This window comes from Aedes aegypti, chromosome 3, assembly GCF_002204515.2.
Source record: "Aedes aegypti strain LVP_AGWG chromosome 3, AaegL5.0 Primary Assembly, whole genome shotgun sequence".
Taxonomy (NCBI): Eukaryota; Metazoa; Arthropoda; class Insecta; order Diptera; family Culicidae; genus Aedes; species Aedes aegypti.
The window spans coordinates 162,965,550-162,981,401 of NC_035109.1; the positions used below are offsets into that span (position 1 = coordinate 162,965,550).

The 15,852-nt window shown below is 38.2% G+C and overlaps 1 protein-coding gene across 2 annotated transcripts; it reads left to right on the top strand.

Moving 5' to 3' along the window:
• The first annotated feature begins 4,393 nt into the window (after nucleotides 1-4,393).
• On the top strand, nucleotides 4,394-14,888 carry LOC5578440. Of its 2 annotated transcripts, XM_021854631.1 has the most exons (8): nucleotides 4,394-4,495; nucleotides 4,549-4,760; nucleotides 4,879-5,037; nucleotides 6,238-6,569; nucleotides 11,819-11,942; nucleotides 12,466-14,319; nucleotides 14,379-14,508; nucleotides 14,581-14,888. In XM_021854631.1, the coding sequence occupies exons 2-8, from the start codon at nucleotides 4,606-4,608 to the stop codon at nucleotides 14,605-14,607; spliced, it is 2,781 nt and encodes a 926-aa protein (XP_021710323.1). In that variant the 5' UTR covers nucleotides 4,394-4,495; nucleotides 4,549-4,605; the 3' UTR covers nucleotides 14,608-14,888. The 2 variants fall into 2 exon arrangements, with proteins under 2 accessions (XP_021710323.1, XP_001656957.2); XM_001656907.2 differs by having other exon boundaries at nucleotides 4,418-4,760.
• Nucleotides 14,889-15,852: the final 964 nt, after the last annotated feature.

Here is a 15,852-nt window from a genome sequence, read left to right on the forward strand (position 1 = left end):
AAATCAACCCAGCGTTAGATTTCGAAGTCCCCGTGATGGGTTAAATCTGGGGATACAAACTGAAAATCAACAAGCAGCAGGGCAAATTTTTCATAGAAATGATCCAAGTATGCCTAGAAATGTACGGTTATGATTTCGTCACGCTGAAAACAACTACACAATGTATGTATCACAAAGACCGCCAACTGTTAAAGCTAAGTATGCTGTTTCGCTCAAGAAAAGTAAAGAAATTCCTTGACTGAAAGGGTCAAGAAATTTCCTACAGAGAGCCCCCTTTGAAGTGACATTTCTTCTCAACTGCGTACTGCGATCAGAAAAAAGTGATTTTCTTGACCTTTTCTTGGGAGAAATTTTCCACGCATCGAGATAGGCGATTCCTTTTCTTGTCAGTAGCAAACAGGCCTTAAAGAAAGATTCTACTTGGTCGAAATTATGTATAAGTCTTCTACCAGTCTTCAAAACCATCATTGCGCAAGAGATCTGGATTGAATATTTCGCCATTCGGATATTGCAATATTGTGCATCCCGATGAAATTCAGAAAGAGAACTTCGCTCAATAGGGTCCAAAAATGTTTAATGAAATCTTGTTTTCATTTAATGACACGAAAGAGCATGTTACTGTAACTACTTTAGCATTTTTTCCAGCTCAAATAACGGATATATCATATTAAAACTTTAATTTAAAAATTGGATCCATAAATGAACCTTGACACTTGAGATCATGTTTGACGTTCGCTTAATCGACAAAAATACCACAGGGGTTCAACTTTTTTACACCGGGGTTGTTCCTTTCTGACATTTCGGAAGGGACACGGAAAACAAAATACACCCAAAATTTGAGTTTAAACCAAAGGGTGTGACAAAATTTAAACAAAAAATTAAAAAATGTTTTTTGGACTTAAACCATTGGAAAACATTAGAAAATTTAGTAAACATATGTTTTTGACCTAAACTTAAGCGTTTGGCACTAAAATTGGGACAGGGCTTTAGGACCCTGTTTCCTCTTCTTTATCAACGAACTTAAGGTAACACACGATAGACTCATCGTGGCATCCATGAACAATCTATGTTCAAACTATCGTTGAAAAGAAAATATTTCTGTTTTATATCATATCGATCATTCGGTGATCTATCATAGGATCTATCCGGACCATATGCTTGCTAACAACAGGCATGTTGATACACTTTCAGTTCATCTATGTCCGGTAGAACCGATATCACATCCCCAAAACTACAAAATTGATCATCATTTATGGATAGCAAACAGTTGCACCTTAAGCACCGCCAACCCATTTTCAATCGGAAGGATTTTGGCGCGCTCGAACATGATTCAAAGTGATTGATTCAGTAAAAGAATGCTGCGAAAATTTTCTCATGTTCATATAATAATTCCATACAAATAATTTACTTTTTCGACAGAATTTGACATTACTAAAGAGTATCTGTAATAACCCCGTATATTTTTAGGATGGTGCCTAGAAGGTAGAATTTCAAGATTGAGTAATTTAAATGAAATGGGTAGGGACTCAAAAGGAAGCACTTAGTCGATTTCACCATGTGATCTTAAAATAATCTGGATCGGACTCAACAAAATCGTGCCCATGAGATCTTGTTAACTAAATCTGAATCTAACATAGCCCGAAAAGATTTAAGCGATGTTGAAGAAGTTTGGGTCTAAAATTCGATACGTGGCATACGATGGTAATTTTAGGTGAACATGTCGCACGTAATGAGTGAATTATTCCCAGGAATGATTCATTAATAAAAAAAAACTGAAAGTAAGATGTGAACTAAGGGTAAGATGTGGCCATTCGTCAATAAGACTGTCGCCTAGTCACCTAGTCAGTTGTGGATAGAATAAGAAAAGCTCGATGCATAAAAATCCTAATGTTTTCATTAGGGCTCATTCATTTATTTCCAGGCCCATGTCAACCATATATCGATACACAGTGTTCTTCGTAGCCAGGATGTCCCGGGCGATAAATGAATATCGCCCACTGTCAGTTGTGACAACTGTGAAAATAAAGACCATTTCTTTGTTTAATTGTTTGTTATGGTTTGATTATCAATTTTTGATATTGTTAAATCAGCTAATAAAGTGCCAAAAAGTTGAAGCACATTCAACATTTCGATGGTTTTGGAAGGAGAGCAAACATTAAAAGGCATCCTGCAAGCTTCCAAGCAAGCAAGCAGTGATTTGATTGCGACACTTGCTCGAGTATGGATGATAAACATTAAACAAAACTTTGCATTCTGATTGCACTCTAGATTCAAATTACCCGAAACTGAGTAAACACATGGAGATGTTGACTACGCTAAAAGTCGTCCCGTGCCATGGGCCTGTTTATTTCATAACGCTGAAATTGGCCGTTTTGGACACCCACCCACCCCCTTGTAACGCTTTTTGTATGAATGTTATTCAATTTTTGTATGGACCGTAACATCGTTAAGACACCCACCCACCCCCTCTAGCGTTATGAAATTTGTGAATGGGCCCTTACGTGGTAGTAAAAATGTGCTTATTGGCAGTCAATAGGGTCCTAAAGCCCTGTCCCAATTTTAGTGCCAAACGCTTAAGTTTAGGTCAAAAACATATGTTTACTAAATTTTCTAATGTTTTCCAATGGTTTAAGTCCAAAAAACATTTTTTAATTTTTTGTTTAAATTTTGTCACACCCTTTGGTTTAAACTCAAATTTTGGGTGTATTTTGTTTTCCGTGTCCCTTCCGAAATGTCAGAAAGGAACAACCCCGGTGTAAAAAAGTTGAACCCCTGTGGTATTTTTGTCGATTAAGCGAACGTCAAACATGATCTCAAGTGTCAAGGTTCATTTATGGATCCAATTTTTAAATTAAAGTTTTAATATGATATATCCGTTATTTGAGCTGGAAAAAATGCTAAAGTAGTTACAGTAACATGCTCTTTCGTGTCATTAAATGAAAACAAGATTTCATTAAACATTTTTGGACCCTATTGAACTGCTAAGCGAAAAAAGAGCATGTGAGCAGAACATGAATATGAGACTATCATCTAGCGCCGTAGCGGACAAGCCTCGACCAAATTTCATGGGACTTGTCTGTGGTGGCCATCAGCCGATTGGGCTGATTTAGCCGATTTGCCATACTGCCGTCGTTCCATCGCGGTGTTAAACTAACTCGACCGTACTCCGTAAACGTAGTCACATGAACCCTACAATAGGGTCCTAAAGCCCTGTTCCAATTTTAGTGCCAAACGCATAAGTTTAGGTCAAAAACATATGTTTACTCAATTTTCTAATGTTTTCCGATGGTTTAAGCCCAAAAACATTTTTTAAGTTTTTTTTTTAAATTTTGTCACACCTCTTAGTTTAAACTCAAATTTTGGGTGTATTTTGTTTTCCGTGTCCCTTCCGAAATGTCAGAAAAGAACAACCCCGGTGTTAAAAAGTTGAACCCCTGTGGTATTTTTGTCGACTAAGCGAACGTCAAACATGATCTCAAATGTCAAGGTTCATTTATGGATCCAATTTTTAAATTAAAGTTTTAATATGATTTATCCGATATTTGAGCGGGAAAAAATTCTAAAGTAGTTGCAGTAACATGCTCTTTCGAAATATTAAATGAAAACAAGATTTCATTAAACATTTTAGGACCCTATTCATAGCTTCATGGATTGAAATACAATGCTTTGTAGTGGATGCTACTATGGACATAGTCAAATTTACTGCACTGCTCAGTGATTTTCACCAGATTATAGTAAACTTAACAGATTGTTGTAGTCGGTTGAAAATCGTTGGTGTAGTTCTTAATTCTACCATGAATTCGGTAGATTATACAACAACATTTGTTTGCGTGTAAATCGAGTCTGGAAGATTGTTTAAAAACCAAATTGAAAACAAAACCTCACTGAAACACACGGTTGAGTCGACTTACCTAGTGCATTTAGTACTCCTACAAATTATTGACTGCCTCGGATACAACCTATGTGTTACCTGTCTGGGACCGTTAATTAACAATTTAGAAAGAAACTTACAACAATATTGATAAATTTAGCTTTTTCCCATTCAAAGAAACATTTTGCTGTTTTGGTGATGTGTCAACAAAAAGATGCGCAAGTGACAGTCCTAGGATGCGCAGCGAAGAAGTAGATGCGAAAAGATGGAAAAGATGCATGGAGATGACACAGATGATGAACAGATAGTGCGCTGTGTTTGATTGTTTTAGAAATGTGAATGATTTTTGATGATATTCAGAAATCTTAACAAATCTGGATGTGTCGTCCCCCTCGGTGTAAATGCAGTTTACCCAAATCTGAGTGTGAAGGACTTATTTTTTGGGTAGTCTGATTTATCCGATCGACTCTGATATTTTTTTAGGACACCCCTAACACCATGACAGAGCTGTCATGAAGAGGATTGATTAGATTTGAATTTGGCAACGCTGCCGTCTGTTCAGTAAAATATTGGTAGCGAAAATTTTGTAATGCATCATCGTTTTTGTTTGCTGCACAAAATATTGTAATATTTTCCGAATAATCAATATTGAAAACGGTTGAAAAAGTTCATTTTAGTTCTACTGAATTGAGGTACCATTTGCGAATAGCCACGGAAGGAAGCATTAGTGCAAAATGCCTCGTATAAACTACACTAGAACGGATCGGATAGCGCAAATGTCCAAGCAAGAGCAGCTTATCGCTCAGAAACGGCAGCAAATTTTGGAAAAACAGCGAACATTGCAGATGGCCAAACAGATTGCAGCCGAAGCGACAAAAAATAGCACCGGGTAAGTTTGGGAATGCTATTTTCTGTATTACCTTGAAGTCAACCAAAACTTGCATGTACTGACTCGAGGTAAAATCAATGGCGACTTACATAATGTTTATTACTTTTGCATTCAACAGCGAAAATGAGGAGGAGCCGGAAAAAGCGGGCGCACTCAAGATACCCTTCAGCAATGATGGTTCATTTTTGGAGAACTTCAAAAAACTTAGCGAAAAATTAGCCAAAACTACCGAAGAGACAGCTAAACGTCCAGCGGAAGAAGAGGCGGAATCGAACATGTAAGTTTGGACAACAAATTTAACGTTCAGGGTTCAGTCGGGAATTGCGGTAAACGGGAAATGGGAATTCGAAATTACCAGGAAAATTTCCCTTCAAATTGAATGGCTTCTTATACCAACCTTAGTTGTGCGCACCAATTTGAATTTCAAATTTTTATTTTTTTATTTTTTTGAAGTTAATATGGTCTCAAGTCTAGTTTTTCACTGAATATTAATTTGCTCGATTATATGATATATATTGATTATCTTCTTCTTCTTCTTGGCATTACGTCCTCACTGGGATAGAGCCTGCTTCTCAGCTTAGTGTTTGTATGAGCACTTCCACAGTTATTAACCGAGAGCTTTCTTCACTAAAGTTGCAATTTTCGCATTCGTAAATCGTGTGCAGGTACGATGACACTATATGCCTAGGGAAGTCAAGGAAATTTCCATTACGAAAGGTCCTGGACCGACCGGGATTCGAACCCAGACACCTTTAGCATGGCTTTGCTTTGTAGCCGCGGACTCTAACCACACGGCTAAAGAAGGCCCCATATCTTGCTTATACTCATATTATTACCAGTAGGTAATTGTAAACTTCAAATTTTTACATGTTTTTCACCTTAAAATAAGATTTTTCGCTTAAAAACAAAGTATTTTAAGATACATTGTTGGTTTTGGACAAATTGAACAAAAAGTATCAAAAAGGTTCGAATATAGGACGCAGTCCGTAGGTTCTGGTGTTCAGGAAAATTTCTGGATATATCTGAAATTCGCATATTTATGAAATTACGATTTATGTCGTCTAACATTGCTGGTAGCAGGTTTCTTTTTAGAAACTTAGTCTTTATTTTTAATGAAAGGTCTACAAAGTTTAATTCAACCAAAATGGTCTCTGAAGTCCCTTTTTCAACTTGCAATTAATCATGGTGTCAGCGACTGAAAATTCTATTTCTAGTACGGAATTATTCTAGTCATTGCTACAGAGATTTACAGAGATCCGTGCAGAAATTATATTGGTGATTCCACCATCAAACCACTTAAGTTTCACAATAAATTATTGTTTTAGTCTTTTTGCGTAACACTATGGTTTTCGGTACAGGAGAAATTTTTAATAAATCACTGGGAAAACCAAGCAAAACTAGGGAATTTGTTGTTCGATTCTAAATGACCATACTGATCTTTGTTCATATCTGCTAATTTTCGTGTTGTTTTTTACAGCGAGAAAAAAGCTAGAACCGAAGAACCAGTTCTTGTAGCTATTCCTCCGCCACCGCCACCTCCTGCACCGCCAACTCCTCCGGTTTCGGTGGCCATACCAAATGCATTGCCTATGGAAATCTCGTATGCCACTTACTATGCCATGGCCCAGGCTCCAACAATTATGCCATTACTCCAACCGACTCCGATGCCTCCGCCCATACCGGAAGTTTGCCTCATAGAAACTGTCCAAGCATTGCCGATGATGCCGGCCCCCAGTGCGGCTGAAGAGGCGGAAGTACAGGTACAGGCGCCACCTGAAAACGTACCGGATGTTGGGGCCAACTGCAAAGGTTTGTAACCCGTAGCTTATTTTACGTGATAGAATTGCTGTGGAATGGACTTGGAACGTGTAACGAAACGTTTTACTCATAGCTTTTATAAATCGAATCCTCTCTATCTGAACAATTTGCGACCCCCAGTGAATCTGTTAGTATTTCCTTCAGAGATTCATCTACTGAATTCTTGCTTTGTTATTCTGAATACAGAGCTGGTTGCAGGTTTTTTTTGAACTTCTTTTTCCTGGCGTTACGCCCTAGCTGGGACAGAGCCTGCTTCTCAGCGTAGTGTTTTTATGAGCACTTCTACAGTAATAAGCTGGGAGCCTTTTGAGCTGATTGGTTATTTTTACACGTGTATATCGTGTGGCAGGTACGATGATACTTTATGCCCAAGGAAGTCGAGAGAGTTTTCAACTAGAAAAATTCCTCGACCCGTGGGATTCGGACCCACGACTCTTAGCTTGGTCTTGCTGAATAGCTGCGTGTTTACCGGCTATCTGGGCCCCTAGAGACTTGGTCTCTAATTAAAATATCTAAGCAGGAATTTCCCCAGGGATTGTTTTGAAAGTTTACTGAAATGCTAGTCCAGGATTCCCTTTAAAGATTTGTTTCTTACCAATTCCAGGTTTCCACCGATTTTTCCAGTACTTACTCTAGCAGATCTTCCAATGATTCCTACAGGAGTTCTTTAAAAAAAATCCTCAAGGGTTTATTCTAGACCATTGGAGAAATTCGTTGAAGGTTTTTCCAGGAATTCCTCCAAGGGGTTCCTACGCTGATTTTTTCAGTTATTCCTTAGTCATTTTTCATTTTAATATGAATTCCTCTACGGAATTGCTCCAAACTTCTTCCATAAATTATTACACGAAATCTCTTGAGAACTCTTCCAGGAATTCCACAATAATTTCGATCATTGATTCATTATAAATACCCTCCATAAATCTATCTTGAAGTTACACCATCATTTCATCTACGTATTACTCCTGCAGCTCTTCCAAACAAGTCTGGAGTAACCGTTTAAGTAATATCACATGGATTCACCAAAATTTCATTTAAAGTTTCGCATTAATAAATAATATTTCAATTATTCCGACCATTTTATACACACTTTTCTTCAGGGATTATTGTCAATGGCAATTTCTTGGAAACTTCCCTGTAACAATTTCTGGACAAATTCTCTCTATATTTGGGAAATTGTCTGTTTCATTCTTGGAGAAATTCTTTAGGAAGTTCGTTAAAGATTCACTAAAAGGAATACTGAAGAAATCTGTAGAGTAATATATAAAATAGAAATGAGCAAATATCTTAATTACATCATTGCATTTTTGGCGTAATGCTACGTTGAATCTCCAAAGAAATTCTTAGGAATACCCTCTAAGAGTTGTTTGTTCATATTCTCTGAGGACTATTTTTTGGTCCCTGTTTGTTCTCTTATTGGGTCCTATTCAATCTCTGTTTTCAGAGATTGGCCCTCTAAAGGTCCTATTTTTTATACACTTCGTTGCTAGCAGTCCTCACTTGCCTAAAAATAGTTTTCAGTAAAATTTAAAATTTCACATTTTTTTCACCTACACTTGTACCAAGTAATTAGTACTATCAACTCTCCCTTACTCGACATTCCGTATCTCGAGATCGAGTTGGAGAACCATAGTAAACGTTGATTTTAATGTCTAACTCGATAGTCTCAGAATCTCAGTTAGGGGTACCGGGGGCAGTATGGACACCCCCTGCACAGACAAACACACGTAACACTTAGAACAAATTTCTTCAAAATCCATCGCCCAGTTTACACCATCATCATCTAGTGAGCATGTTGCACGACAAGGTGTTTCGTGCAACAAGACCGGCAGATGGCGGTAGTGTGAAACGTCAAACGCAAAGAAAAACGATGCGCGCGCCTCTGGTTGTGAGATTTGTAACATAGCGAATTTGCAATGATCGTTAAATGAGTGGTCGATGGAAATTTCGTCAGTGTTACGTCTGTTTGTCTGTGCCCCCTGTATCTTTACATAGAGCTTAGTGACATTTGAACACACGTAGACTAGCACACGCTCGTCATACACAGTTTGTTTTTGTTTTCCTCAAAGAAACTTGCACACGCTTTCCAGACTCATCAAAATGCATATGGAAATATTATCCAATTTGAAAAATTTATACCCGGATTCTGGGTGTTTTCCGAGACTGAGTGCATATTGTTTTCCTCTAAGGTTTACAACTACATCTACACTAGGGCACCCATACCATTGGGCGTGATAACCACTATAGGCGAATACTTTTACACTTTCAATGCAAACAATATTTCAGTTGACTATCGGAAGAGTAAACTATCCACTAAAATTTCAGAAAAAATGTTCAAAACATTGATTTTAAATCGAAAAATTGAGCATGATTTTATTTGGTTCGAAAATTATAACCACAGACAAACAGACGTCACACTCTCATTGATATCCATTGACCTTTTCAACGGTCAATTCAAATATATTGTAGGTGGCTAATCCACCACCCGCAGCGCTCGCATCGGTTTTGTTCGTGTTTGACGTTTACACACTACCGCCATCTGTTGGCCCATCGGCCAAACACAAGGATTTTAGCATTGGGCGTACATGTCTCCGTGACTATGATTTTGATTGAAATTTGTTCTAAGTGTTACGTCTGTTTGTCTGTGTTATAACATTCACACATCACTGAATAAGGTTTCAGAAGCAAATGACTGCAAGTTGACCGATAATGTAGCTCTGGATTGAATCTTCAATTATTTATGCTATATTCAAAAATATAGTAGATTTTTTTCTGGTACTTTAAGACATTGAAAAACTTATATGGAAATTTCTTATACTGTTGGGGCAATATGGACACCGGGTGGCAAAGTAGAGCTGGCACTTCAAAGAGGAAGAAATATAACTTCAAACACAAAATTATCCAAAAATATTTAGCATTCAATGCAATAATTATGAAGTGGAACCACAAATCGGTTGAAAATCGTCAATTCTTGATTAAAACTAACCTGGAGGCAATATTGAAAGCATCTCTACGAAAAATGTCGTAAATTGATTTTAACCCCTCTACCGGCAGCTTCATATTTTACCGCAAAATTCAAATTCAAATCGTTATAACTTTTTTGTTTTTCAAAACTTTTGCACCATTTTTTCACAAGCTCTCAAAAAACTCTTCTAGTTTTAGGATCTGTGTCGATATTGATCATTGGTCATCTGGTTTTGAAGATATTCCAAAATTCCTTGGGGGACCGACCCGTAACTAGATCCCCTCGTAAATTTCTCAGGCTACAGAATTTTAATCGTATTCGGATATTCACTCTTCGGAACAATACATTAATGAGAGTATGTTGTGAAAAAATGAAGCAATTTGGTGCAGCCGTCTTTAAGTAATGACCCATTAGGTTTCTGGAACCACGCTGGCCAAATAAAGATCTTAAAAACTTCAAAAAACATCATATCGTAATTTTCAGATATCTTCAAGAATACTGAACCGATTTGTATGATTTTTTAAGAGAAGCTTCATATTACCTGGCATTATATAGCCCACATTTATTTTTTTTTTTGATTAATTGATCAAAAACAAAATGGCCGCCAAAGACATTTTATATGGAAAATGTCGGTTCCCCAAGGAACATTGGAATATCTTTAAAACCAGATCACCAATAATTAATATCGACACGGATTCCTAAACAAGAAGAGTTGTTTGAGAACTTGTGAAAAAATGGTGCAAAAATATTGAAAAACAAAAAAGTTATAACGATTTGAATGTTTATTTTGCGGTAAAAAATGAAGCTGCCGGTAGAGGGGTTAATCATATTTTCAGTGGCACAGTGACCTGTCACTATGGTTTCCTGAATATGTACTTCATTATCCGAGGTTTTGAGAACGATCGCAGCACAATTTTCCTATAAACATTGAGGTGTCCATACTGCCCCATGGGGGTGTCCACTTTGCCCCGTTAGCTTGATGGCGACTACCAAATATAAGCTTTTTTAAACCTTTTTTTGAAAACAAAATATTTTTTTCCTGATTATGTAACCATGTTTAACAAATGCTCAAGAACTTTAAAAAGTAGACTGCACATAAAAAACAGTATAATATTCATGTTTTTACAGTCAAAATAGGCAAATTCCTTAGGGTGTCCATACTGCCCCGTATCCCCCTACACTGATTTTATGTTCTGTAACTGTCTCTTCAATATCGAGTTATGGAACGTTGACTGTATTATGGCAAAGCCATTAAAGACTCTTCAAACGTTTAAATATTTTGGTACCAAAACACTTTAGTATGGTCGATTTCTTTTCAAAATATATCGAGTAGACGAGTCAAGATGAATCCTCATTTAGTATCAAGGAATCATTAGTGCTCTTGAGATCTGAAAACCGCAATTCTATGCAATGGAGCTTACGATCTGTTCAAAAATGTTTTTGTCCTTCATCTTTCCAAAAAGTTCACGTTACTGAGTAGCTTACTCACCAATGCAAAAAGTCACTATCAGGCTTCCGAATTCTCAATCACTCTTACGATAATGGATTTATCCCTCACAGCAATTTTCAGCGATCAGCTGCCTTGCAATTTTATCCGTCCACAAAACAAAGCGAAAATAGATAATTGCACATTTCCGCAGCTGTGAGAAGTTTGTTTTCTCTCTCTCCGATCCATGGAGAACTTTTCCTGTATCCATCGCCACGAGCAGCAGTTGCTTTTATGCACCAAATTAACCACTCCTTTCGTCAAGTTGGTGTGGTAGCATGGTTAGCGTGCACGCACCGCGGTTGTTTTTAGCAATGTTCTAGGTTCGAATCCCTTCGCCGGCACTAGTTTTTGTTTATCCACACAGTGATAATTCTCGGGAGCAGTTGGTGAGCGAAAATATAATGGAGTGAAAAACAAATTATCCACAGAGTGGAGTGATTTTCGGTTATCCTCCATCGGTAGCTCCATGAAAAATTAGTGTGAGCGATAAAAGATGTTCACGCGAGGAAGCGAACAAAAGCATTCTCCTTACGTGCGAAAAATCGTAGATTTCGCATCATTGATACGAAAATTCAGAACCCTGGTCACTATAAAACATCAAATAAAAATAATAAAAAGTTAACGTAACTTATGGACAGCCGCAATGCACCATTATTTCACCTCGCCCGAAAAATATGCACAACGAAATGAAAAATATTCCTAAATTCTAAAAGTCCATTCTATCAGTTGTATTTTATCACACATAACATAACAAAAGCATTTGTTCTTTTAGTTATAATTTTTGTATAGTATTTTCAGAGAATGATATATTACCAACAACAGTTGAAGAGTTAGTTGAATTGGTTGCCGATATCGGTGATGTTTATGAAGAAAAATTAAGTTCACGTAAAAATGAGTTGCATCCATCGCTTTGGTAAATGTTATTACTTATATACATATATTTCTACCCTTGTTCTTTCATAATGAAACCTATAAAGCACGGCAGAAACTACGCTAAGAGAGACAACAGTGTGCTGAACCGTAAACTCATCGTGACACACTCTGCGCTGTGACATGGACATTGTTTCGATTGTTTTGAGGCTGCTCGTTTTGTGATAAACTGGTATCAAAACTACTGTTGCAATGGAGACATTTTATCATGTTGAAACGTATTTGCTGCATACAAATTCTCGGATCACACTGAAAAGTTTCTCATTATATAAACCAACAATTAAATTAACTCTACTGAACTTTTTTTTATCGGAACTAGAATCAGCAATCAATAGTCCTGGGCATAATTATTCGGCAACCCAAAACAATCGAAACTATCATCCAGCGGATCGATGTGAATGACTTTCTGAGTATTTTCAACTTCTCACCTGTATTGTGTTCTTTATAGTGTTTGATAACATTTATTACTTTCACGATATATCCTGCCTTCTTTTCGTTATGCATAGGTTCTTATTTGACAAACAGTCAGAGGCTTACAGAAACTATCGACACATGATTGTCGCAAGGCTTTTTAAGACGGCCGGCATCGAGCATGCCCTACCAGCTGCCCAATCTTTTAAAACTGATAAAACAGAACCTTCCATGGACGATTCCAAATATGATCCGGCAGATGTACTCGACGACACTCAAGTTGATGAGGATCCTCATGCATTCGGGGTTCATCCTCAGCGCGAAGATGTTCCAATCCAAATGCAGCCTAATTACTATGGCGATGAACGACACTTCTACGACGATAAGTCCACGACGGAAACGGATTCCGATACTGAATATGTTCGTGAAGCTCGCAAGAGAAATTTGAAAAACCTCAAGCACAAAACTATGAATGCAGGAAATATGCGTGAAGATAGTACAAGTGATTCCGATGATCAGTTCAATGAATCGTCTGACGGAAAGCAAGAGGTGATGAGCGACAAATCTTCTGGAAATAGTGGAGGCAGGACCGCTCGTCAGAAACACCGTAAAAAGTCACGATGGGGAGACCAAATAGAAGGAGCTGAAGAACCCAGTAATGCTAGTGAATGCAAAGATAGCAGTGCGATCACAATTTCCGAACTCTCCTCTAACGCTTATAGTGGACAAATCCAGCAGCAGAATTCTAGATCCAATCCTGGATTTTTGCAATTTGTTTTCCAAAGTTTTGATACCGTTGAAGTAAGTCCAGAAAGTTGGAAAAGAGCAGAGGAGCATTTCAGAATTCGTTTGCTTTACGAAGATATGTCCAGTAAGATTCAGGCACATGAGAGATTTGCAAGCAATAGATTGATGAGTGGGAACAACGATTTGCGAGAAGACTTCGAAGAAGATAAGCGACTTAATGCGAATAAAATGGAGGCTGTGTTGTTGTGGATTAATGAAATAACTAAGTTCTATGAGCGTTCAGGTTCGCCTAGATTGGAAGACTTTTTGCTACGAGATGAGTTCGAAAACCTGATGAACAAGTTCCAACGAACGAATGATTGCATGCCAAGTTTTGAGGAATACAAAAAATTTAAACTTGAGCAAGCAAAAATTGTTTCTACTAATTCCAGAGGTGAGTACAGTTCATCGGATCCTGATCTGAGAGGTAAAACTGTTTCTCGCCATGAAGTCAATCGACAAGCCGTTGTTCAAGATGATACTGATAAGAACACGCGACGTCGTAAAAGTCGTTGGGGCGATCAGGTTGGGTCTTCGACGACAACACAACATTCACCAGCTGTTGCCAATTCGAGCAGTGCAACTATGCCCTCTGTTCCCCAAACGCCTGGTCCGTCTAAACCAAGCACTGCTCCCTCCAAATTGACTAACGTACAGCGTACCGATCCCGCTCTGTTGGCTTATGTGCGACAGAATTTTGGTAGCACCAATCTTTCGGAAGAGGATTGGAAAAAGGCAGAAGATCACTACAAGATTAATCTGCTCTACCAAGATATGCTCAGGAAAAGGCAAGAAATCGACAGATTAGCTGCGAGTGGTAAATTCAAATACGAGTATGATTCTGATGAAGATACAATCGGAGGTACATGGGAGCATAAGTTGCGTTCACAAGAAATGGAAGCTACCCAACTATGGGCAAATGAGTTGACTAAAAAGTCAGAGGGGAAGCATCATATTGGCGACTTTTTGCCCCCGGAAGAATTACGTAAATTCATGGAAAAATACGAAGCACAAAAGAATAGTCGTCAACCTAATCTGAGCGATTATAAAGAATACAAGTTAAAGGAGGATAACGTTGGATTTCAAATGTTGCAAAAGCTGGGATGGAAGGACGGACAAGGCTTGGGTGCTGATGGAAGCGGAATAGTCGAGCCAATTAACAAGTTTGTATTATAATTAAACGACGCATGCAGTTTCTAATTCTATATTTTTGTTTTGTCAGAGCATCGCAACGTGATAGTAATCAAGGGTTAGGTACAATTTCTGCCGATAATCCGGAAGTGGATGATAATGAATACGATGCTTATCGTAAACGCATGATGCTGGCATACCGTTTTCGACCAAATCCATTGGTAAGTCCAAATCAATTATTTGCTTTTTCTCAATATTTTATAGTTTGTTAATCATTTTATCCTTCGTGGCAGAACAATCCCCGCAGAGCATATTATTAAATCATACTTATCACATATGATGCAAGTGTATTCAGTGGATACTTCAACTATAAATATTTGTTCAATATTGATACAACTAATCCTTGCTTAATCGCCGAGTAGGATGCTCAATTAAAGTATGTTTGATTATTTTTTGGCGCCTTTGCATTTCCACTTTCTCCCAACTGTTGTTGGAATGTCTTCAACTATCAGTTTGATGTTCTGAATTCAAGTTGAATGAACGGCACTGTAGAAAATTAACTAATTTATATCAAGCATAATAAATGTTTCCATTAAAGTCACACATTGGTTTATTCATATATAGAAAAATAATGAGAAAGTTCTCAGTAGGTATTCCAATCATCGTATCATATGCTTTAATAAAAAAGTTCCAGTTTAGAGCTGTCAAAGCAATTGATGCGTTGTTTTTCGTTGATTTCGCTTATTTTTTCGCCGATTAAATTACTTCGTGCCAATAAAGTGGATAATCACGCCTCGGGCCGTAATATTCCGCGCAATAATGTGCAAAGTTCGCAATCCAACATAATCATTCGCCGTGATTACGATAAAACTCCGTCGATAACCACAATCGTAAGCAAACAAAGGAACCAAACACTCTCGCGAGCTGATGAATCTGGCCGATATCCCGCAGTCCGGTTACCAACTGAAAGCTGGCACGCAGCTTAATGCGACGGACGAGAACGTCTTCAATGCCGTCATCAAGGTGCTGCAAGACTCCAACTCGGAGTTTTTCACTAACACTCCATCGCACCAACCGTACGATTCATACTCTCGGGTCTCGCGCTGTATGATTTGGCAGAGCTGAAGGAGGAATTGTTGCTCAATGCAGTGTGCCCGTTAGATGTTAGAATTTTCTCTCGCAAGCAAAATGATCCCGAATTAACTGTGTTGTATCTGATTTGTTTCGAGAAAAGATCTACCAAGCTTTCGGAGCTGCAAGGTGTTAAGACTCTGTTCAACACGGCCATGGAATGCGCTTTTGTAACATCTCTTCATCCTGTGTCAAACGCGGGGAGAAACATCTCACAGCAAACTGCAAGCTCCCGGTGAAGGCCAACCTCAAGGTGCGCAAACTGCAGTGGTAATCACACAGCCAACTTCCGAGGTTGTCCCAGCCGGCTGAAGCAACTCGAAGAAAATCGTCAGCGTGCTTCCAAGAAAACTACGATGCCGAACACCTCTGACCTCTCTCCCTAGGATCAATTCCAGCGTTCAAAGTCGTTTGAACAATCCTAGCGTCGCTGA

Excerpts from the sequence above, each read along its gene's own strand:
- LOC5578440 (XM_021854631.1), top strand. The coding sequence starts at position 4,606 with ATGCCTCGTATAAACTACACTAGAACGGATCGGATAGCGCAAATGTCC. Across the intron at positions 5,038-6,237 it reads GAAGAGGCGGAATCGAACAT|CGAGAAAAAAGCTAGAACCG; the intron begins GTAAGTTTGGAC and ends TGTTTTTTACAG. Across the intron at positions 14,320-14,378 it reads ATAGTCGAGCCAATTAACAA|AGCATCGCAACGTGATAGTA; the intron begins GTTTGTATTATA and ends TTGTTTTGTCAG.